Source organism: Neoarius graeffei, chromosome 19 (assembly GCF_027579695.1).
Source record: "Neoarius graeffei isolate fNeoGra1 chromosome 19, fNeoGra1.pri, whole genome shotgun sequence".
Classification (NCBI taxonomy): domain Eukaryota; kingdom Metazoa; phylum Chordata; class Actinopteri; order Siluriformes; family Ariidae; genus Neoarius; species Neoarius graeffei.
In genome coordinates, this window is record NC_083587.1 from 14,663,595 (window position 1) to 14,687,057 (window position 23,463).

A 23,463-nucleotide genomic window follows, 5' to 3' on the forward strand; every position below is an offset into this window, starting at 1 on the left:
AGGAAGTCAGGAAATCAGTTACCGTATGTGGCATGGTATTTTATTTTTGACCCAAGTTTTTATTACACTTCAGAGATGATATCATTATTTTCTTTTAGCCCTTCTAACTCAGAATCTTCAGTAAGGACACTTTCACTGATGTGCTGCTGCTCAACAGGAGACATGAAGAGAGAAAACGTTCTTCACAAATATCACATTTAAAAGCTAATAAGACAGTGACAAAGTGTTGGAAATTCACTTCTGTTTGCTCAAAGACAACATGTGATTGCTTCACCCTCCTACACCGTGACACTGAGAAATCGTGTTTTTATTGCATTTCAGCCTACACACTCTCAAAACTAAGCCCGAGAACAATGGCAAGGAAAGGCAGAAAAAAACGGAGCAGTTCAAAAGAAAAGGCCTTGAAGTATGAAAACATGTTTTTCAATGTCTCTGATTTGTTCAGAATAAATGAAGTGAGACGACATTTGCCACTATTAACACAAACAACACAGACTAGTCATCATGGTACATTATGATTCAGGCTCTATAAAAGGAATTTAAATATGTGACTTCACACATGGCAGCAAAGGAGCTTCACAGATCTGTTACGGAATCAGACCACTTCTCAAAGACACGCTTTCGATTTAAATCAGGAGATATAAAAGAGAACAGAACTGTAACTGGTTACTTGCAATAAAAATGTGCAGTTTATGTGCAGGTTTGATTTATGTGCTTTAATACCTACAGAGCAAAATTATCTGGTCAAGAAGCATTATCAAGTGTGTCAGCATGATGTTATATCTGGCACTGATGGTGCCACATCTCTGATGGTAAACAGCATGTGGGCTGATTGAGGATGCATCCAAAATGTTTGCAATTTGCTTGGCCCTGGCATGGACTTGTCGCTTTTGCCTCATTTGGTAGTCAATTTGGGGTCATCATGAGTCATCATTCTTTGTAATACCGGAGTCTGAAAATGCATTACTCCATAAAAGAGTAATAGTGATGATTGCTAGCAGGGATTTGGTCTGATTATGACTGAGCTGGGTGATCTTTGAGGTTTATAAGATAGGATTTGGTACCATTCATGGGCCAGTCTTCACATTATACAAAAGGTCCAAAAAGTATTTGAATTTTGTTTGACCCTGGTATGACCTTCCTGCTTTGTCCTTCACTGGCAAGCTATTCTGGGCCTTCCTGGGCCATCTTTGTGGTATCTGGGATAAGAGAGACCTATAGTACAGTAATGACTGTTTACTGGGATTTGGTCCTCTTTGGCATCACTAATCTAAGGGTGTTTTCACATATAACCCAAACTAAGTCCTTTTAAAATGAGGAAAAGGGACTTAGTTCTTTTTGTGTTCACATTATGAAAGGACTCAGTTCAGCTCTGATAAGGTCTCGTGGTGCCTTCAAATGGGCTCGTGTTTACTGTGTTCATGAGAAGAGCGCCCTCTCTTGTGATATTCATGACATCGGAAGTGGAAATTTTCTGAAAGCTCAGAATTCATGAGATGTGACGTGTTTGCCGACATTTTCACAAATGGCAGAGATTATGGAAGTACATTTGTTGGTGGATGGTAAGTTAATACATTGTAATTTTAGTTGTATTGAGTTTTCTTCGTAATTTTACAATTTTATAAGCTGTCTAAGGAAAATGTTATTCCCAACAGCCTCATATTTTTATTATGCTTTGATACTTTCTACATTACATTACCCTCTGTACAGCTTGCTAAATTGTTAACATTAGCCTGAATGAGGAGTCTTTTGGCATCCATGTTGCCACTGCCTAGCAGCAGTCTTCTCACTATGACACCACTTGAATGCCAAGCATTTAACGTGCACGACTTCCTATGCTGTAATCCCAATTTCAATCTCACGAGGTCCATTTGAAGGCCGCATCAGTCCCCTTTCTGTTCACACTGTAGTTCTGTATCATGGCCATAATTCTGTCTGTTTATCTTTTTTGAGCGTCCCTTTGCAATAGAATGTGATCTCTCTATGGCAAGCCTAGAGGGCTAAAATACAGTGGCAAAAGGTGAAGCAAACTTGGAGTGCCTTGTGTTCACAATACACAGGTTAAGCGAACTGCAATGCAGACTTTAAGCAAACCCAAACTGAGACCACTTCAGGAGGTGGTCTCAGTTTGGTTTGTTTCAGAGGGTCTGAATTCATTCGGAGTGTTCACATATGCGTAAAAAAAAAGATAAATAATTGCTTCATTTTGAGGGCTGAAAGGGACCGAGTGTGAAAACAACCTTAGATGGAGAACCAGTCAGGACCATTCCTCAGGAATATTGTTTGAGTACCTGGGCCAGGATTCTTTACAAGTTCTGATCCAAACAATGGTTAAGATTTGGTAGCAGATATAAAATAGGTTAAGGTTTCTGTAAAGTTCAATAATAGGGATGAATTTATCCTGGGATTTGTGACTATACCAGCTGTTATGCAGCTTTCAGATGGAGAACCAATTTGGACCATCATTATTTGCAATATCTGTGCTTAGAGATGGACGAGATTCAGTACCAGATTATTAATTGTTTCTAGGTTATGTATGCAACAACAGTGGCAGTAACTGCAGGCTGAGATTTGGTATTAATATGCCTGTTAGAGAAGTCTAATCTGGAAGATAAGTCCAGATCATTCTTGGGCCATACTCTTCTCAGTATCAAGGCTGAGATTTGAAACCAAATGTTGAAAATGGATAAAGAACTAATAATAGGGATGACTACTGGCTAAGCTTTGGTACTTTTATGTAGCTGTAACTTGGAGAACCAGTCTCAGACATCCTTCCGCTGTATCCTTTGCAGTATCTTAGGCAAGAGACGGCTGAGGTTTGATACCACAGTCTGCATGTTATTAGAGATGACTGCTGGCATGGATTTGGGATGATCATGGCTGCTATGTGGCTCTAATCTGCCAAAATATCCTGAACCATTCTTGGGCCATAATTTTGTGCAGTATCAAGCTGTAGAGATGGCTGAGATTCAGTACCAGATCTGAAATAGGTTCTAGACCATGAGTTTGCAAGAAACCGGGATAACTGCAGTCTGGGAGTTGTATGTGGGTCTAATCCGTTCTTGAAGCAGGAAAAACTTTGTGTTGCAGGAATTGAAAGTTTTGTGCTTTGAGTTATTGCAGTTCATTGAAGGATGGGCGTCTTGTTTTCAGTAGCTGGGAATTTGGGATTTGTTGGAGATTGTCGTAGAGAATCTGTAATGAAATAGGTAGAGCTGGTAGAGCTGTCTGTCTCCTTCCTTGACGAGCAAGGCGGGGTCACCTGTTTCAGAAAAGGTGATGTTTAATTAAATATAGCATTATGGCTGTACACTCAACCTCCTGCTATTACACACACACACACACACACACACACACACACACACACACACACACACACACACACACCAGAGAACACTAGGGAATCATGCCTGGGCAGTCACACCACAGACGGACTCTCACTGCCCCGTTAAGCTCAGCTCTGTTACTGATATTAATAGACCCTGATTCATACTCACACCCTTTAACACACAAACACACACACACACTGGTGTCCTTGTATGCAAACTAACACATGCTAAAAATGTTTTAATCCTAGTGACACCCTGTGGCCAGAGGTGAACACAGCAGCGTGAAGGTTTGGTGGTATGACGCACTTACTGTATAAAATGGGTTGTCCTTTTTTCTGACCTTGCTCTGTGTGTGTGTGTGTGTGTGTGTGTGTGTGTGTGTGTGTGTGTGTGTGTGTGTGTGTGTAATCACATTTTCCTCCAGTGACACTTGCACCACGGATCAAAAGGTCAGACAAAAATAGATCCGTGTAGACGACCTCATTTAGAGCAGAACATACTGAAGTTATTAAAGATGGTCTTTTACGATAAAGGTAACTCTTCTTCGGCTGCATACTTTGTTTTTTTATGCTTTTTATGCTTATATTTCCTGCTGTGTTACTTTTTTCACATTTCTTAATGGTATAACCGGAGTGTTTTGAAGGTCTTGCAAAACATACAGGTCAAAAGTACTTGAGGAAAGTGCTAATGTCAAGTTATGTGACTTACCATTAAATTTATTACCCCACCCGGGACGGAGTCCACCAAAGGGCAAGGTATTGTTTTCGGTGGGGTTTCTTTGTTTGATTGCTTCTTTCTTTCTTTCTTTGTTTTTTTTTTTTGTTAATTATATTACGGGAAAATGGCTGGACCAATCTTCATGAAACTTTCAGGATAGATGGGCATTGGTCTCAAATAGAACCTCCAACATTTTGAGGGTCATCCAGTCAAGGTAAACAAAAAGGTCAAAATCGTTTTTGTTGTGGCTTCTGCCTCATAGGTGCTAGCCAGTGTCATCGTGCTGTACTAACGTAAGACTGTAACGATCACGCACTGCGCATGCGCATACATGTGTTCCAATTAAAATAACCGGTGAGTCTATACAATTCGGTTCACCATTCGAAATAAATGGACTAGACCAAAGAAATCACTTTCAGATATGTTTATGCTTATTACAGAGGGAAAGTGCATTCCATTGAGCTCTAGCGCCGGGCCATTTCCGGGAAATAAGAGTTTCAGTCATGGCGACAGCGTGTGTATGTCAGCCTTGGTTGGGAGGTTTCAGTTTCGAAAACTGTAAGAGGTAAGAGTAGAATAATATAAATATATAATATAATTGTTCATTTTTGGATTACACTTCATTTTTGTGGCTACTGCCTCATAGAGTAAATATATGTGCTATATTTACTGTATGGACGTGGTTTCAGAAAACTATTTTATTTATAAGCAGTAGCCACATGTACCCATAGGGTACCTATTTTTTTTCACAATATCTTCCTCCATCTTCATCATAAGTGCTACCAGGTGAGGTTTGTTTTGCCTGGCAACACTTGTTTGTAAAGTGTTACATAGATCTGACAGATTGTAATTTGTTTCTGTTAAAAGTTTAGCCTTTTCATTTTTTGTCTCTTTTGGCTGAAAACTGAAAGGCTTTTTTGACCATTTTTGGCTAAAAGTTTTGGTGAATCCATAATAAATGTATTTATATGATGTAGTACTACTGTATATGCGTGTTTAAAGTTACACTACCTTTCAGATTTTTCAAGTGTAGGTCATAAAAAGAATTTTCCCTGACACCCAGTTATTTTTGTTTAGTATGAAAGCTACTGAATTTGAATCAGAGATTTCCAATTTTATTAGGTTTTTTTTTTAGAGAATAATTAATGAATTTAGAGTTACCTGGCCCTAAATTCTCCGCTATTTTTTCCTGCTTCACCATGATCCAATTCAAGATACTACATCACTGGTGCCATGGTGGCGGCCCGCGGGCCGGCCCAAATGAACATCTAATCCGGCCCCCTTGCTGATGGCCCTCTAATCGTTCGGCCGGCAGAGAGCCATCAATGTCTGCCGCACCCCATCGAACAATTATTACAGAACAATTACCTGTCTTTCACTGCCGATCGCATTGACGTCAGAGGCGGCGATTTGCCTGATGGCCTTGCCATTTGCATCGGTCCAATTCGCGCCACAGACTGTTTAAATTTTAAACAGTCTGTGGCGCGAATTGGACCGATGCGAATTGGATGACACCGAATGGACCAGGGACCTTGCCTTTTTAGTGGACATTACCGAACACCTGAACTTACTGAATGTTAATATGCAAGGTCGCAACAAACTCGTTACCGAGTATTACGACGGTGTCCGTGCGTTTCAACGTAAACTTGCGTTATGGAAGGCACAGCTCTGTCAGCGCAATGCAGCCCACTTCCCCTGTTTGAAATCTCTGTCTGTCAGTCATCAGAGCATGGACAAGTATGCAAACTTGCTTTCCGGTCTCATGCACGAGTTTGCCAATCGATTCACGGTTTTCACTGAACTGGAAAAGGACTTTGCGTTTTTTGGCTCTCCATTCACCACGGATGCTTCCGAGGTCCCCGAGGCGATGCAGATGGAACTGATAGACTTGCAATGCTGCACGCGGTTGAAGGACATGTACAAATCTGTTGGTATTGAATCATTCTACCAATCATTGCCACCTGAGTACCCGACTATCACTGCATTTGCAGGTAAAATACTCTGTATGTTTGGGACAACATATTTATGTGAGCAGGCATTTTCAGTTATGAATATTAATAAATCGAAAATGCGCAATCGTATGACACATGGACATCTCAATGATGTCATGAAAATAGCCACGGCCCAGAGCCTGTCCCCCAATGTGGACAAGCTGGTGAAAAATAAAAGGCTTCTGGCTTCGACATGTAAAACGTAGCTGGCTTGTCTGCCCATGTAACATAGTGCTGTGAAGTAATGATTGGGAGGGTATGTTTGTGGGAGTGGGAGTTTGTGGGAGTTGTTTAAGTTAATGTACCATCTGTTATTTATGTCTTTTTATTATTAAGTTCTAGTGAATAGTCACTTGGCCTGTTGGTGGAGTACTTAACCTTGGCACATCTTTTGACTTCTTTAGGGCTACTTAGGGCCATCTTTTTTAATTGGCCTAATTAGGCCTGTGTATTGACATGGTTTTATGTGCAAGTTGTCAATAAATCTGATCAAAGTAATTTACAGTTTAGTTGTGTTTTTATGTGTCCTTGTCCATTTTGGTTTTTTATTATTTAAAAAAAACAAACATTTATAAATAATATTTATATTCATAAATGATATCAAATAGTATGTCTATTTGTTTAGTGTTTGGTCTTGTCACGCCGGTAATGCGGCCCCCTGAGGTCCCACTTGAAAACAATCTGGCCCCCTGACCAATTTCACCCTGGCACCCCTTCATGCATCACATGGTGGGCTTTCCCTGTTCACGCAAGGCATTGTGGGATACAAATTTGAAGCAGGAGAGAAAAATGGAGGACATGAGTGTGTGAATGAAACGTGAAAGACCTACTACAGTAATGGAAAGCGAGAAGAAAAGACGTTGTTATATACGAAGGAAAGGAAACACAGGACCAAACTAATAAATATCAGCGCTCAGCGAGCACCTCGGCTGTTCATTTAGTGACAGAATGATGTAACCATCAGTGCACAGTCAAAGGTAAACCTGGGCATGCGCACAGACATGGACTTCCTCTGTCTGCTTGACTGCACATAGTGAGCGATTTTGTGCGCATTATTTGCTTTAGTCCCCTCAAATTAAATAACTTCCCAGTCATAGAATGGCCTGATATTTTGTGAGATATTACAGAAATAAACATATATCATAATGACCACATTTCAAGGGAACTAAATTTCATTTATTTTATGAAATCAAAAGGCCGTCTAGCTTTAATATTCGTTAAGTCAAACACGCATTGACAGATTTCATATTGAATTAATCTTTCAAGCAGAGAATCGAGTGGAGACGAGAGCAGCAGCTGATACATTACTATAATGAGGTGTGGAGGACAGGATGGAGAGGGGACAAAGGTGGGGCTTCCAGTGGTGCCAGTTAATATTGGAGAGTTCACAATATTGTTCGCAACTGTCAGTCATTCCAGTCTGGCAGGTCCAGGTTCTGTACAGAAATGACCAGTGGAGTTGTGGGTCTCTGATGGTGTATGAATACCACGAAGGAACCAGAACAATTTTTTTACTGTATTGCTGTAGTGTTGAAAAGTTGGAGAAAAGTTCATAAAAACGGTTTTGGGAAGTTTTTCTGTCACGTCTGTGTCATCCTCACACCTTCGCTGTTTTTGTGGAATGACTCAAGGGTTCAACTGTCCTTAGGCTTCCAAATTTAAGTGAGTCTGGTGTGCATAGGATTTCAGTTTACTGACATTAGAAGAGCTCTACCTGAGTGTGTCTAATCTTTAGTGACCCATCTGAGTTCGCTTTTGACGTTCTGGATCTCAGAAAGGTTAACTGCCGGTCCTGGAAGTTTCACAGCACCAGGAAGGTGCTTCTTTTCTTCTGGAGTGACGGCCGGTACCTGAGAGCAATGACATTCATCAGCATGGCTCTATGTTTTATATATATATACTGTATGTGTTTCTAACCTCCTCTGTGTCCTGTGTCTCCTCTTTCCTCTTCACAGGAAGTCCCGCTCCCGGACGCAAAGCTCCCATTGGAATATTGAGGTTGGCCTTTAAGACAGATAAGGAGAGGAGAAAATGAGACCAACATAATATCACAAATCCAGCATTGATCTCACAGAGAGCTGACATCTGGTTTATGGAAACTCATACTGTATTTCAGTAATCTAATCTAATCTATTTCACTCTCATGTAATTCAAAACATTTTTCCATGAATGTGTCCACGCCAAGTGAGAAAAATTTTACTTCCCGCTGGTGTTCAGTCCACTCCATGAAGTGTAAAGTGTTTCTAGGAAAATGAGCAGTTGGATGCACAGATAAAACCACAGGACTTGGGTGTTTACCTCTCCATCACAGCAGGGTCCTAAAATGGACTCTGTTTTATTCTTTCTTGTGTTACTGTACACGGTGAAACAGGAAGCTGTTCATTAGTGGATCATCCTCATTTCTAGATCTTTCTTGGTTTCATATTCAGAGATATATTACACCATGTTATCGAGGTTTTTTTCTGTTCTACAAATGAATTTGTGTCCGAAATCATGCTCTATTCACTAGATAGTGGTCTGAAAATACAGTGGAGAAAATCCCACAATGCACTGTGATATTTTGTGCACAAATCATTTACCCTAGTACTGTAGTGCAGTAACAACACACCCACAATGCACTGCGCTTGATTCTTCAGTTTGATTTCCTGTCACTGAGGAATACAGTGAGCTAAGAAAGCCACGCCCCTTGTGAATTGTTTTGTGAAGAGGTTTCCATAGTCACACAGAATATAATCTTCATTTACTTATTTATTTAATAATTAATTAATCGTCCTTAGATTTAAAACACAATCAGAGATCAGCTGAGTTACTGTTATCATCTGGAAGTTGATTATTTTCCTGAAACGGTTCATGGCTAAGTGTTTTATTCCTTTTAAAACCACAGCAATTTGCCAAAAATTACTATTTTATTTTATAAAATAAAACGCACATCATACGCTATACTTTTTATGCATTCATAGTTACATTTCAAACGGGTCAGTTCCTGTTGTCGCAGCTATAAACAGTCATTCCTTCATCAGTCTCTCTTTACTCTTTAGTGAAGTTAATAAGACAAAAAAAAATTCATGGTTGTTACGCATGTTACCAAGAAACCACAAAGAAGAAGAAGTGTAAACTCCTCTGTCCTGAAGATGTTGGAAAACTTACAGTTCCAGCTTCACCTCTGACTGATACACAACGCTGACACTGGAGACTCCTTCCATAAATGTTGCATAAACATCTCCTTACTTTAAGGAAAGAAACTTCACCATAACAACGATTCCACAAGATTTATAATCCGTTCATGCAAAGCATCCACCGTACATGTGCAAGTCCCTGTGCATGAGCGGTCACTATAGAAACAATAACAGGAACAAATTTGTTTCAGGAACAGTCCACCACGTTGAATGTAACTCTAAATGGATAAAAAGTATGACCGGTTACATCTCATCTCATCTCATTATCTCTAGCCGCTTTATCCTTCTACAGGGTCGCAGGCAAGCTGGAGCCTATCCCAGCTGACTACAGGCGAAAGGCGGGGTACACCCTGGACAAGTCGCCAGGTCATCACAGGGCTGACACATAGACACAGACAACCATTCACACTCACATTCACACCTACGGTCAATTTAGAGCCACCAGTTAACCTAACCTGCATGTCTTTGGACTGTGGGGGAAATCGGAGCACCCGGAGGAAACCCACACGGACACGGGGAGAACATGCAAACTCCACACAGAAAGGCCCTTGCCGGCCATGGGGCTCGAACCCGGACGTTCTTGCTGTGAGGCAACAGCGCTAACCACTACACCACCGTGCCGCCCCTGACCGGTTACATTTTAATAAAAAAATAATAATTGTGGTGTAGTGGATAGCGTTGTCACCTCACAGCGAGAAGGTTCTGGGTTTGAGCCCAGTGGCTGATGGGGGCCTTTCTATGTGGAGTTTGCATGTTCTCCCTGTGTCCGCGTGGGTTTCCTCCGGGTGCGCCGGTTTCCCCCACAGTCCAAAGACATGCAGGTTAGGTTAATTGATAGCTCTAAATTGACCATAGATGTGAGTGTGAATGGTTGTTTGTGTCAGTCCTGCGATGATCTGGCGACTTGTCCAGGGTGTACCCCGCCTCTTGCCCACAGTCAGCTGGGATAGGCTCCAGCTTGCCTGCGACCCTGCACAGCATAAGCGGTTATGGATAATGGATGGATGGATAATTGTAAGAGTTTGTAAGTTGCTGTGGTATAAGCATAAAACAGTAAAACACTTGGGAAGATGCTGCTGTAGGAAAATAATCAACGTGTCGTAACAGAAACTGGTCAATTCTGCTGTGTTTACAGTAATTTCTTCCTTAATATGCTTTCAGTGGCATGAGAGAAATATGAAAATCTTAAAAGGTCAGAGGTCACAGGACTCAGAGATGGTATGCTCGAGCTCTCTGCATGCACGGCTGCTCTTCACGGCTATAAATATAATTATGTGTAAATGTCGGGCTTTTTATATATGAATTCTGTAAATGGAGAGTTTTTATGGAAAGAGAACAAACGTGTCTATTTTTGGCTGCAATGTTTGTATGTGAGCTGCTCACTCTGTGATTCTGCTCTATAGTCATCTCTCTCTCTCTCTCTCTCTCTCTCTCTGCTCCTCAGCCTGCAGCACTTGGGCTTTGATACAAAACTTTTTTTTTTCCCCCAATTGCAAATGGGAAAATTGGAGCCATTAGTGAGCAGAACTTTACCTAAAGTCTGCACGTGTCTATTTTTATATGCAGAGTGTTTATGGAACATTTATTTCCAGTGACTGGAAGCAAAAGCATGAGCGATGTATTTCTGTAAGTATTTCTGTATATCATCAAGCTTGATGTTAAAAAAAAAGAAAATGCTGCTGTAATGCCGTGTGCACTTGAAATGTGTTTTATGGCAAAATGTAATGTTCAAGAATCAGGACTTGCTTTTGATTAAATTATTTAAAACACATATCGGTGCATTTTCATTTGACTTTTTTTTTTCTTTATTTCAAAACACAGTCATGAAAGTAAGGTGTAGCATTTGCAATATTGATTGTAAAACACACACACACACACACACACACACACACACACACACACACACACACACACACTTACTTACCTGTAAAGCTTTTACGTTTGTTGATGGCTGTTTAGACATTCTGTACAGAGGCCTTCTCTTCGATCCTGCAGCAAACCGAACAGAAAGACAGCAAAGGCATTGAGGAGTCGGACTCAAACTCGTTACCTGGGCTCTGTGTGTGTGTGTGTGTGTGTGTGTGTGTGTGTGTGTGTGTGTGTGTGTGTACGGGTGCAATGGTGAAAAGTCGGGTCATTGTCGGCTTTCGGGTGCTACGGATAGTCTTTCAGTTGCTAAGCGACTCCCGCTGTCAGTCCTGGTCCACCTGAATCATTCATGCCATGGGCTTCAGGTTAAGACACACACACACACACACAAATATGTATGTGGGTCTATCTCAGAAACTGGGTACTGTGGGGGTCCCCCACTAAATATACTCACAGTCAATAAACTATATGGTTTTGAATGGTGATGTTGGTTTGAATTTGAAATAAAATGATGAATGAAATAAGACAGATAAAACTAAATCTTTGATGTGAATATTTTATTCAGAATTTTTGCAAAAATTCTGCAAATTTGTGGAAAAATGGCGGCTTGATCTGGGACCTGATAAATGGTTGACTACATCGCATTCCCTTAAAAAGGCTGTAGTCCACTGAAAAGTCTACAGTTATCACTAATTGTATTTTAAGTTGTAACTTTATACACCTAAGGATTGGTGCGCTCACAGAATAATCATAACTGTAATAAAACATCATGCAAAATATTTGATCACCGTTGTAACTCCATTTTCCGCATACCAAAAACCAATACAATCGTGTTTTGATCTAAACGGAAAGCTGCAGGGTCAAGGTCACTACCTCACCAAAAGTAGTAACTTAAAATCACTACGCCATATAAAAACTTAGTTATAAATCTGCGATTTTGTATTTTAAAACGAAAGCTGAAAGTTAGGTATAGAATATGTTTCTTACAGAATATGTTACGATGGTAGCTGGTCTTGTATGAATTTCTGAGCTATAAAATGAGTTGTGGTCTATTTTTTACCATAGCGTGTTATTTGTGTGCGGGGAAGGACACACATTAACAATTTGCATGTGTAGAATGGAATTTTCCACTCCAACAGTTAGAAGTTGATCGTGCTTCCATTTGCGGTCTGTTACACGGGCGATCTGTTCGGACGTTATCACTGAAAAGGTGAGTTTTGACAGTTTTATTTTGTTTTAGTCTTGCAGTATAAGGCAATAGAATGTTTCTTTTTCATTTTACTTCATATTTCGTAGTGTTTGCATATTTTTGGCCGATATTTTGCAACCATGGTCAATTTAGATCGAACTTTTGATAGAATCTATGGCCAGTCATTTTGCCCCGGCCCCGTCTCGCGCTCTGTCCGGTGTGGTAGTGATGTCCTGTTGCTCGCGTGCCCTTCAGCCAGTGCAGTCGCTGTTCTTTTACCACCGCCGTTATTCTCATCTTTCCAGTGTGTTGTTGATTTTTCTAATGTGTCCTATTGTCCTATTTCGCCATATCAAATACCCCAAATGTATCATATTATTCATATTTAAGTGAATAATCAATTCAGTCATCATAACTTGGCATTTTTAACCCAAGCAATCAAAAAGAGGAAATTTATTCAATATTTTCACTCATCTGTGAAGGAGGGGATTTAATTCTTCATGATGTAGTTATTTAATATGGAAATCAATTTTACAAAAGCATTTGAATTGTAATCAAAAAAAAATTTCCACAGTGGAGGCCAGATAAAGCAATATACTATCTTTATTCTTATTAAACATGACAAAAGAAACATTGAGTGTTCGGTAAATGCAAAAAAAATAGTAAAATTAGAAAATTAATTTTTTTACCATAATGTCCCAAATGAGAGACCAGTTTCTGAGACAGACCCATAAATGTCTCGTCTCATCTCATTATCTCTAGCCGCTTTATCCTGTTCTACAGGGTCGCAGGCAAGCTGGAGCCTATCCTAGCTGACTACGGGCGAAAGGCGGGGTACACCCTGGACAAGTCGCCAGGTCATCACAGGGCTGACACATAGACACAGACAACCATTCACACTCACATTCACACCTACGGTCAATTTAGAGTCGCCAGTTAACCTAACCTGCATGTCTTTGGACTGTGGGGGAAACCGGAGCACCCGGAGGAAACCCACGCGGACACGGGGAGAACATGCAAACTCTGCACAGAAAGGCCCTCGTCGGCCACGGGACTCGAACCCAGACCAGACCTTCTTGCTGTGAGGTGACAGTGCTAACCACTACACCACCATGCCGCCCACCCATATATGTATAGCTTATTATTTTAAGTCCCTTGCAACTACAAAGTAACTCAAATGCATACAGTCTTCACTGAAATTTAGCTTCATAATAAAATTTAAAAATAAATAAATAAATAAAATAGTGGATAAAAATTTTATCTGACTTTTCTCTTTTGACTAGCATTTTTGTGTTTTGGTGAAGCTTTCAAATAATATTTTTCGCTTGTATAAATTAAAGCAGTGTCATGCCTTGTTATTCTAGTGCAGAAAATAAAAGAAAAGATGTCCAAGTAAAGTTTCCCGGAGTGGATATTTTACAATATTATAATACAGATATACACTCATGATACTCTCTAGTAACAGGAATATCTATACACATGAACGTTCATACAATCAGCCAATCACTGATACAGAAGTTTCAGATGCACATCAAACATCAGATTTGGGGTTGAACATATCACCTCAGTGATCTCAGACAGGTTCGATCTGACAGGAGATTCAAAACCATCACTTTTTACATCCGTGGTGAGCAGAAGAGCATCTGCTGTATAATTAAACAATTTTGCAGGTGTATAGGTAATAAAATGGACAGCGAGTGTGGATGTACAGTTGTGGTCAGAAGTTTACATACAGTGACATGAATGTCAATGAACGTCTGTATAGGTGATTTCTTTTTTTTAATGTACATATCTTTTATATCTTTGTATTTTTCACAATTTATTTTTAAGGTTATTTTATTTTCTTCACGGACGTGGGAGCAGCAATTTCATTGTACAATTGTGCAATGACAATAAAGTCTATTCTATTCTATTCTATTCATCTTGGATATGAATGTCATGGCAATATATGGGTTTTCAGTAATTTCTTTGAACTGTTCTTTTCTGTGGCAGAATGATTGTACAGCATACATCTTTAATTAAAAAAAACACTAGAATTTGGTGCACAAGTTTTAACTTTCTTTGGGTTTTCTGAAATCAACACAGGGTTAAAATTATACATGCAGGGTCAAGAATATACATACAGCACACCTAATATTTGGGTAAAATGTCTCTTCGCAAGATTCACCTTGACCAAACATTTTTGTTTACCATGAACAAGCTTCTGGCAGAATTCTGGTTGGATATTTCATGACTCTTCATGGTAGAATTGGTAGAGTTCAATTAATTTTTTTTTTCTTGGTATGGAGTCGACTTATAAGCGCGGTCCATATATTTTCAATAGGGTTGAAGTCAGGACTTGTTTTAAGCTTAATGTTAGCCTGCTTTATCCTCCACAACCAGCTCTGATGCGTGTTTGGGTTCACTGTCCTGTTGTAAGTCCCAAGTTGTGTTCAAGTTTCTGATGGTTTATGCTGAAGAATTCTGAGGTAGTCCTCCTTCTTCATTATTCCATCCACTTTGTGCAATGAACCAGTTCCACTGGCAGTAAAACAGCCCCAGAGCATGATGATCCTACCACCACCACCAGCTGGTACAGTGTTCCTCTGTACATGGTGGTCATTCTGGCCAAACAACTCAATCTTTGTCCCATCTGACCATACAGCTTTCCTCCAGAAGGCTTTTTCTTTGTCCGTGTGGTCAGCTTCAAACTTTAGTTAAGCTTAAAGGTGTCAATTTTGGAGCAGGAGGTTATTTTTTGGATAGCAGCCTCTTAGTCCATGGTGATCTGAACTGGAGACAGTGATCCATCAGCTTCCAGTTCATGGCAGGGTTGTGCCATGGTGGTTCCCAGGTTGTTCCTGACCATTCAAACCAATTTCAGTTTGACAGTTTGGGTTTTCTTGAAGCAAAGTGGCTTGGCAAAGTGACTACACCTCACAATAATTTGGATACAATTGTTTGAACTGATCTTGGACCCTTTTTATGAAGGGACAGAGAAACTACCAGCTGTAGTCAATTATAATCACTAACAGGAAGTTAAGAGACCTCGGCCCTGGCAAGATAAGAGACATTTTGGAAGTTTCAGCACCTCTGAATTAATAATCTAAGTGAGCGTATGTAAATTTTTGATCCTGTGTTGATTTCAGAAAACCCAAAGAAAATTAAAACTTTTGCACCAGATTCTAGTTTTTTTTAATTAAAGATGTATGCTGTACCATCATTCTGCCACAGAAAAAGAACAGTTAAAAGAAATTACTGAAAGCCCAAATATTGCCATGACATTCATATCCATGATGGTGTTCATGTTACTGTATGTAAACTTCTGACCACAAATGTATATCCAGAACAATATTTCATTGATATTGTATTAAAGTTCTATTTATTTATTTCCTCCTCACAGGAGCAGTGATCATGTTACTTCTGGGATAACGGCGTTAGAACTTGCAGAACCCGTCCATGCCCTCATAACGCACACTTTCATCGAAGGATAAGATTAAAATCATGTCATTTCCATAATCTACATGAAGTTCAGCCGGAAATGTGCTCACTTCACTTCATTTTTCTTTTCCTTCCATGCATGTAAATGAGGCTTTGAAAACGTCAGCGGTGTGTTTACTCAGATATTCAAAAGGAGCAGGATGGGGAACATTCACTGCTCCGGGGCAGGCATCTGGGGCGGAGCATGTCACAGGCTATGTGTCATGTCTCACCTTGGTGACCTGAGGGTTGTCATAGGAGACACACATCCCATCTTCATCTTCACTCAACTGGTTTGGTCTGTAGTTTTTTGTGTCTTGTTTTTACTCAGAGTCTGACGGAGCTCTGAGAAGGAGAGATGAGCACTAACAGCCTTAGCAACCACCACCGGCATGTTGTTTATATCAACACTGGAGCTTTGGGACTGAACACGGTGAAGAATCAGGCCTTGAGTACAGCTATATTTATCTTTTACAGAGAGAGAGAGACTTGGCGAATGCTATGCAGCTGTCTAACATACCGCATACTGTTTATACTCACACACTCCCAAAACAAAAAGAGAAAAAAAAGTACAAATTCTACCACTGAGTGCAAAATATTGCACCCCCACGCTATGATTTCTATGTAAATTTATCTACAAAACGAATCATTTGATGCTCCTTAAAACTAGTCAGCAAAGCAACATAATTGCAAATAAAATAAGATTTTTGGTACAGAACCAAAATTAAAACAAAATTGCTCCAAAAACTGATTAGAGGACACACACTCACTGGCCACTTTAATAGGAACTTGTTGATCCTAAGATCCCTGTTCTTGGCTGCAGGAGTGGAACCCAATGTGGTCTTCTGTTTGCTGTTGCATGCTGGGATGCTTTTCTGCTCGCCACGGTTGTAAAGAGTGATTATATGAGTTACTATATCTTTCCTGGCCAAAAAGCTCAAACCAATCCGACCATTTTTCTCTGACCTCTCTTATCAACAAGGCATTTGTTTTCACCAGGCTTGTAGTACTTGAGTCCAACTCGTGCCCCAATTTTAAGGACTCGTGATTTGACTTGGACTTGAGCACTGATGACTCGGACTTGGACTCAGACTCGTGCATTAACTGCATTCGGACTTGTAAATTGGAGACGAGGACTCCGATTTTTTCTTTATTTTTTGTAACATGCCACAATAATTTGGCATAAGATATTTATATCTACATTAATTTTAGTACTAATTTTGTGCAAGCTAATGCACATTTACCTGTTCATATATCACGTTCAGGAACAAACTAACATTACTGGTGCTAAAATGCCTGGAGAGAAGCCCCTAGGATTGTCCGCTTTGCTTATACAGACTTGCTGTGCAGTGGGAAAAAATGCACTGCTATGCATTCCATATGTAGAAGAACTATCAAGGAGACAACAGGGACAACCTCGAACTTCAATTATGAAGCTTGACCTAAAAGCTACACTACCGTTCAAAAGTTTGGGGTCACTTTGAAATTTCCTTATTTTTGAAAGAAAAGCACTGTTCTTTTCAATGAAGATCACTTTAAACTAATCAGAAATCCACTCTATACATTGCTAATGTGGTAAATGACTATTCTAGCTGCAAATGTCTGGTTTTTGGTGCAATATCTCCATAGGTATATAGAGGCCCATTTCCAGCAACTATCACTCCAGTGTTCTAATGGTACAATGTGTTTGCTCATTGCCTCAGAAGGCTAATGGATGATTAGAAAACCCTTGTACAATCATGTTAGCACAGCTGAAAACAGTTGAGCTCTTTAGAGAAGCTATAAAACTGACCTTCCTTTGAGCAGATTGAGTTTCTGGAGCATCACATTTGTGGGGTCGATTAAATGCTCAAAATGGCCAGAAAAATGTCTTGACTATATTTTCTATTCATTTTACAACTTATGGTGGGAAATAAAAGTGTGACTTTTCATGGAAAACACAAAATTGTCTGGGTGACCCCAAACTTTTGAACGGTAGTGTATCAATGCATTTTAGAGAGTGTGCATGTGTGACAGCTGTGTCATTTGTGTCAGACTTGACTCGGATCAATAGTGGACTCGACTCAAAATTTTCTTTCATGAGTTGGACTTGAACACTGGGGACTCGAGACTGGACTCAGACTCGAGGTTAAATGACTTGATTACAACACTGTTTCCACCCACAGAACTGTCACTCACTCAATTTTTTTTTGTTTTTCGCACCATTCTGTGCAAACTCTAGAGACTGTTGTTTGTGTGTGAAAACCCCAGGAGATCAGCAGTTTCTGAAATACTCAAACCAGTCCATCTGGCTCAAACCAACACCCATGCCAAAAGAACGAAAGTAAAAGAAAGTCACACTGAGATCACAAATTTTCCCATTCTGATGTTTGAACATTGTGAACATTAACTGAAGCTCTTGATTTGTATCTGCATGATTTGATGTATCGTGCTGCTGCCAAAGGATCGGCTGATTGAATAACTGCATCAAACAGCAGGTGGATGGAGCAGTGTTCCTAATAAAGTGGCCGGGCAGTGTACAGTACAGTAATTCCTAGATGAAAGTTATTTCTCTCAGGTTCTCCAGGAGGGCATGGGCTTTAAAACACTGTACTAATACTGTGACTTTTATCCTCTTAAGGAGTCCTGATGTAAAATTAAGATCTGCAAAGATTCTGTTTCTGCACAATTTACTTCACTTTACAGAACCGGTACGATGTAATCAATTCCACGTGTATGTACAGTTTTCAGAATTTAAATAGACTTTTATAGAATTGATCAAGCTAATGGTGGATTTGGTAGGGACCTGGATGTTGATCTGTTAGCCTGATTAAATAAAACAGTTTCTATAACTGATTTATAACTTAAACCATCCTGTATTACAAGATTATAAGATTGTTCTGGAAATTTCCAGTAATTTGACACCTTCGGTCTCATTAGTCTGCTGCCAACATTAATCAACACCACATTCAGTCTTTAGTCTCAGCACCTTTTATTTTCTAACAATTGTGTCGTGTACATCAGGAAGCTTCTCCTACAAACACATACTGTTTATTATGCAAAGCAGCGCTGAGCTCCGACAGCCAGCCGAGCTACGATGTGTTTTTATTTACATCCCGAACCCGAACTGAGTTGTAACCAGAATTTAAATCTGTCTGCTTTTCCTAAACTAAAGGCCTAAGACCTACAAGTTCGATCATGTGTCAAAGCCTGGGTTTTATCTCACAATTCTGAGATTTTAGGATTGAACATTTTGACCCCTAATAAAGTCAAAGCAGATAAAACTTGTCAACTTTACTTACATTTTATAAGTGCTTTTAATAAAAACAAATCAGTACATAAACAATACACACAGCAAATTCCCCAGTGTTGAATTAACACTTTCAGAGTTTATTTGTGTCCAACTGGACATATATAAACACAGTAGGGTGTTAAATCAACACTCTGGGTGTTAATTCAACACTGGGGATTTTGTTGTGCAGTAAAGTAAAGTATGTCTAATTAGTTACTTATTATTCAAAGTAAGTATAATTTTTTTCTTACAAGTGTGTTTAAAAATATCAAATATTAATGAACTACATTGAAAAGGTGAAAAGTTTACACTTTTAAGCAAAAAATAAATTTTTAAGCAAAAATAATAACTATACTTCAATAATATATTTTATATACACTTTTGAACAATATTTTAGCTCATTTTGTAAAAAAAAAAAAAAAAAAAGGCAGGTATAATCGTCCTGATATGTTTATCCACAAATGGTTGTCTGTGTCTACTGTATGTGTCAGCCCTGTGATGATCTGGCGACTTGTCCAGGGTGTACCCCGCCTTTCGCCCGTAGTCAGCTGGGATAGGCTCCAGCTTGCCTGCGACCCTGTAGAACAGGATAAAGCGGCTAGAGATAATGGATGGATGGATGGATATTTATCCACAGGGTTTTTTTTCTTTTTTAAAAAAAATCTGAATTGTTGTCATATCCTGTCCACTTTAGAGTGTGATGTTTAAATGATAAACTACTCTTAGATGCTGGTTTTATTGGTTAGATCTAGATTTTGAATCAGTTAAAAAAACCTGTCACTAAAGTAATTTTTGTCATTTGAATCTTCTTTCATTTTCTTTGTCCTTCCATATAAAACTCTTTTGGGGCGGAGCCATGTTTGATCTCAGGTTGTGACGTCACAAAAATATGTATGAATAATGATTGTCAAAAGAAAATGATGGGAATGTGAACATGTTAGCAGCACTTCCTGTGTGCTGAGCTAGACATCTAGCTAGCGTGCTAACACTGTTCATGAACAGATAATGGTTACATACAATATTTACATGTAAATATTTAAAATATATGTTTGGGTTTGTTTGGGTTTTTTTTCCATTTTACTGTGGTAAACTTAAGTAATTTGTTTATTGTTTTATATTTTAATTTTAGAGCGGCATGGTGGTGTAGTGGTTAGCGCTGTCACCTCACAGCAAGAAGGTCTGGGTTCGAGCCCCGTGGCCGGCGAGGGCCTTTCTGTGCGGAGTTTGCATGTTCTCCCCATGTCCGCGTGGGTTTCCTCCGGGTGCTCCGGTTTCCCCCACAGTCCAAAGACATGCAGGTTAGGTTAACTGGTGACTCTAAATTGACCGTAGGTGTGAATGGTTGTCTGTGTCTATGTGTCAGCCCTGTGATGACCTGGCGACTTGTCCAGGGTGTACCCTGCCTTTCGCCCGTAGTCAGCTGGGATAGGCTCCAGCTTGCCTGCGACCCTGTAGAACAGGATAAAGCGGCTACAGATGATGAGATGAGATTTTAATTTTACTAAAGAATATAAAAATATTATTAACATTTTGCCTAGCGTTAGCTAATCTTAAAGATTAGCCAGAGCCAAATATTTGTAAATATTATTACAAGAAAGTGATTCTATAACAGGAAAAGAAATCTGACCTCTCAGAAATGCAACACACACACACACACACACACACACACACACACACACACAAATAATCACATAAAAACATATACACAAGTGACACGTTTCCAGTCTCTTACCTCTTACAGTTGGGACGTGTAAAGTTTTCTGTTATGGGATGCCAGATCAGGTCTGGATAATTTTTTTTCCTGTCTCTGTCCTTCCCAGTTCGGTTCTGTGTGGTCCTGTGGTGCTGTTCGGTGGAACTCGTACTCCCGCTGCCCCCTCGGTTTCTGTCTCTCTTTAGGCTACGGAGGGGTAAAGGGATTCCTCTCATATCTGGCATTTGTTCTCACTATAAATAGCAGCATGATACACAGAGGGTCCTGCTTTCTATCCATCCACACTGGCCGAACTCATCAAACACTCGCCCTATATACAGCTCACTCAGTAACGTATACATGTATATAAGGGCCTGTAAACTCCACTGAACATAAACGCCTTGCTTAATCCAGATAGTACACAAATACGCTTGCTCATTAAGGTTTATTTTGGTTTTTAGCATCTTTTAAGACATCAAATCCACCAAAATGCACATAAAACTGTAAAACAATCTTTGAGAATTAAACTCGTGTTCAAGTGGATCAAGATCAAATGATTTGGCTAAATTTAGCCAAGTATAACCTACATCAAAAAGGAAAATAGAGCACAGTCTGACATCACCTCTGTGAACGAGATGAGAATTTCAGCTCATCATGTCCGCTAAATGCATAACATAGACAGAGCAAGACATCAACCCTGTCCCATAAGTAATGGCACCCCCATCCATGAGGTTTACCTGTAGTGATGTCTGTCTGTGTCTCTGTGAGATCCTCTGTCTCTTTCTCTTTCCTGGATCAGTATTAAAACTCACTCCTTATTAAGATCATGACCCATTTTAAGCTCCAGTAAAGCAGAGCCATGGGGAAACAGTTGATTGGTTCAGGGTTTGACACGAAGCCATTCCCAGTGGTACCGGTACCATGCGTATCTACAGTGATTTCAGAACTGAGCTTTGTTATTATTATTTTTTATAGCGAATCAGGTCAAGCATTGCTGTGTAAATAAACATTATATAATGTGTCTTGAACTTAATATTGTCTCAATTCTGTCATAATAAAGCAAATTTTTAAAAGGAGGAGGAGGAGTTAGAATGAATATTTAATGTGGAGGTGTGGCAAACCATGCTACTGCAACTTCTAGTCAAACCAGTTCCTTTAAATAATAAAAAAGATAAAGTTATATACACGCTGCTGTTTGTTCCTGACTAAAATAGCAACACTTAGGTGTTACGCAGCTAAGCTACGTTGTACATTTGCATTTGTTCTCCTGCTGATGCTGAAGTTCCACATTTCTCTGCTGCCTCGATTCACCTTAGATTTCTGAATGGTGCATTTCGTCTTTTCTCCTGTTCAGTTCACAGAACTTCATCTAAAACTGTGTAACTCTTATCACAGCAAAAGATACAGCAATTCGCCAATGATTTCTTTTTTTTATGAAAGAACAAAGAAACAGTACTATACTTTTATCCATTTATAGTTACATTTAATACTGTGAAGCATCCACAAAACGAGCTAAACATTCATTGCCTCTCCTTTGCACTCTTTTGAAGTTAAGACAAAAAAAGCAAAATTAAGACAAAAGAATGCAGCTTGTTATGCTGACAAGAAACTGCAAAGAAGAGTAAACTGTTCCTATAAAAAAATATTAAAACAAGCGCATTAATATTAACCTGCAATTTGCGGCTGCATTAAATAATAACTGTCTCCGTTAGCGCAAACTCAGGGGTGTCACACACCCGTCCTGGAGGATTATTCTCACTCCACGTCACACCGTACTGATCTGACTCCTCACTAATCAGTGTGAATTAGGTCTATTCATGGTCTTGGTCTCTTTACCCCATGACCTTTCATTTCATCCCTTATCAAGCTTTCTTACCTAATGTGCAATGAAGAACCGCGTTCCTCTCTCGCAGTGAGCTGCACGGCTTCTGAGCTCTCAGGGCAGATGTCTCATGGAGACAGCGCTATGCAAATCCACACCTGAGCTCTACCTGGCATATACCAAACTTCCTCCTCACCTGAGCAGCACTTACACTGTTACACCTACGTCCACTTTCCAGCCAATCAGCAGATCTCATAGGCATGACATCTCCAAGACTTACAAACATCGTCATCAGTAAAATCTTTGGTTGGGTTCATGCAAACAACTCATAAATAATCTCAATTCTGCTTTTACTGTTGGACTGGATTTTTGACATTTCATGACTTCATGAAATGTCAAAAAGTGTCATTTCATGACACTGTGTATATTTCTCTATATGGTTTTTTTTGTCACGTGACGTTTCTGCATCTTTATCACAAGCAGTGAGTCATGATTTAAAGTTAAAATAGCTAAAGTAGATCAATTTCAGTCACCTGAAATATCCTCTTTTTCTTTTCTTTTTTTTAACACATCCTCCCACGACCAACGCCATAATTCTTACCTTATCAAGGAATACACTTGATGTTTCATCCCTCATAAACATGGTATAATCCTTACTGCGTCCCCTTTCATGGTTCTTCTTGCTTTCATTTACTTAGGAATCGCACCATGCTGAACGCACCATTCCAGAGAATTTTCACATATGCAAAGAACGAGGTGAGCACAACTAAACAACAGGCTATAGAAGCTGGAAATTCGTAGGCTTAAAAACGCCAGATGGAAAGTGTTCCAATGTTATTATAATCTACACGTGTAATAATTTGTGTTAGGACTCCATGCATTTTTTTAACTCGCAATTTTTCATTCATATTTCATTTTAGTACATTGTTTTTTATTTTTATTTTCAG

General features: G+C 39.6%; 1 protein-coding gene across 2 annotated transcripts; it reads right to left on the reverse strand.

The window, feature by feature from the left end:
- Positions 1-14: 14 nt before the first annotated feature.
- smpx (small muscle protein X-linked) lies at positions 15-23,154 on the reverse strand. Of its 2 annotated transcripts, none has more exons than XM_060899708.1 (6): positions 23,118-23,154; positions 20,734-20,901; positions 11,138-11,202; positions 7,955-8,041; positions 7,752-7,887; positions 15-3,262 (listed from the first exon to the last, which is right to left on the reverse strand). In XM_060899708.1, the coding sequence occupies exons 3-5, from the start codon at positions 11,174-11,176 to the stop codon at positions 7,762-7,764; spliced, it is 252 nt and encodes an 83-aa protein (XP_060755691.1). In that variant the 5' UTR covers positions 11,177-11,202; positions 20,734-20,901; positions 23,118-23,154; the 3' UTR covers positions 15-3,262; positions 7,752-7,761. The 2 variants fall into 2 exon arrangements, with proteins under 2 accessions (XP_060755691.1, XP_060755690.1); XM_060899707.1 differs by lacking the exon at positions 23,118-23,154 and adding an exon at positions 22,571-22,652.
- Between the last annotated feature and the right edge of the window lie 309 nt (positions 23,155-23,463).

Bases quoted from the DNA above. Each gene is read 5' to 3' on its own strand.
- smpx (XM_060899708.1), bottom strand. From the start codon at position 11,176: ATGTCTAAACAGCCATCAACAAACGTAAAAGCTTTACAG. The intron at 8,042-11,137 runs GTAAGTAAGTGT...TCTGTCTTAAAG, and splicing joins CAAACGTAAAAGCTTTACAG to GCCAACCTCAATATTCCAAT. The intron at 7,888-7,954 runs GTTAGAAACACA...CATTGCTCTCAG, and splicing joins AGACACAGGACACAGAGGAG to GTACCGGCCGTCACTCCAGA.